Source organism: Rhagoletis pomonella, unplaced genomic scaffold, assembly GCF_013731165.1.
Source record: "Rhagoletis pomonella isolate Grant_MI unplaced genomic scaffold, Rhpom_1.0 Rhpom_scaffold_25756, whole genome shotgun sequence".
Taxonomy (NCBI): Eukaryota; Metazoa; Arthropoda; class Insecta; order Diptera; family Tephritidae; genus Rhagoletis; species Rhagoletis pomonella.
In genome coordinates, this window is record NW_023484218.1 from 1 (window position 1) to 1,422 (window position 1,422).

General features: G+C 53.9%; 1 protein-coding gene across 1 annotated transcript; it reads right to left on the reverse strand.

The window, feature by feature from the left end:
* Nucleotides 1-224: 224 nt before the first annotated feature.
* LOC118732715 lies at nt 225-797 on the reverse strand (the record flags this gene model as incomplete). The annotated part of the gene is made up of 1 exon (XM_036461833.1): nt 225-797. A coding segment is annotated over exon 1 (573 nt), but the record flags the coding sequence as incomplete, so codon positions are not given.
* Nucleotides 798-1,422: the final 625 nt, after the last annotated feature.

The window sequence follows — 1,422 nt, forward strand, 5'->3', positions numbered from 1 at the left end:
ATGAGCACGATCTCCTCTTCTCTTTGAGCGAGACGGAGGAGTAGTGCAGCTGACGCCGCTTTGCTGTGGTGGAGATTAATCTGTAGAATCCCCACCATTATCTTCGATCTGTCTAGTCGGACGCCCAATGACCGTACAATTGGCGTCTTCGTCATCGCCAAGTGAATCAGTCCGGTGTCGTCCGACCCATCGTTGACGGCGATTCGCTCGAAGAGCTGACCCACCGTTTCGCAGCTGGACGCAACTTCGCAGTCCATAGGGCATTCGGTCTCCTCCACGGCGGCCCCAACTGTTTCTGCGGAGGGAGCTTCCTTCGACATATCCTGTCGATACACATGGAGGTCCAGCTTTACAACCTTCCAATCGTGAGTTGGAAGCTCTGGATTGCCTAACTGAATATAGCCCAGAACCTCCGACGAATCATCATGGTATTCCGGGATCCATGCCCTGGATTTTGGGCGATTTGGAATCTCTTCCCTCTTCACGACATCTAGTCGTGCACCTGGCCAGGGCTCCCCAATCTTATTGATTGCGGCCTTGTAAAGCTGCGCAGATCTCTCATCGGCGCACTTAATCATTTTGACACCCCGTAACCAACCCGCGTCTGAGCAGAAGGGTGGAGGTCCTACGTTATCTCGGAGAACCTCGCGATATACCGCCCACAGCTTTCTGGTTACCAAGTCCCAATTTTGCTGTGTGATCCCACCATCAAAGGCATTCCGATCAATCACAGCACGGACAAGCGATTCCCTTGCCGCATCGGCAAAGGATTTTTTAGGCTCCTTATGTGCAGCCATCTGGGTGTTAGAAGGCCTTTTTCTCTTCCCCGAGGTCGTTGCTTCTTCCTCCGAGCGCTTCCGCTTTTGGAGGTCTGCTTTCGCTTTCTCTCGGTGAATCTCCAGGAAAGATTCTGCCCAAGCTTTCGAGCTCAGTTGCTCTTCAGTCAAGTCCTCCTGCTTGACATCTTTCAGCCTATCGGTGATACGCAGAGCTGATCTTCTGGTGCGATAGTTTCTCTCAGAGGTTTCTATCTCCTTGGAAGGGGGTTTCGGCGTACAGCCTAAAGGGTAGGCGTTGGGATTCATTGACTTGGTCATGTGCGCCGACTCCGCAAACGTCGAAGCCGATGTTCCTTTTTTAGGAGGAACCTCAGCTGGGGAGGGGACAACTGGCTTGTCTTTGGACATGGCCAGCAGAGCTTCCCGAAGGAAGACTGGCAAGGTTTGCCATAGCGTCGAGTCCGCCACTTGAGGTGGAGAGGGTGTCACCCTTGACTTGTCTTGATACAGCGTCCGACAGCCTGTCCACCTCCAGCGGCTATCGAGGCATCACCACCATCCTGCCTGAGGGCAAGGGTGGTGTTGGTGCTTTTAAGATCGGCTTGGGACCTTGCCGCCATGCAGGCTTGCCCCGGTTGGGACA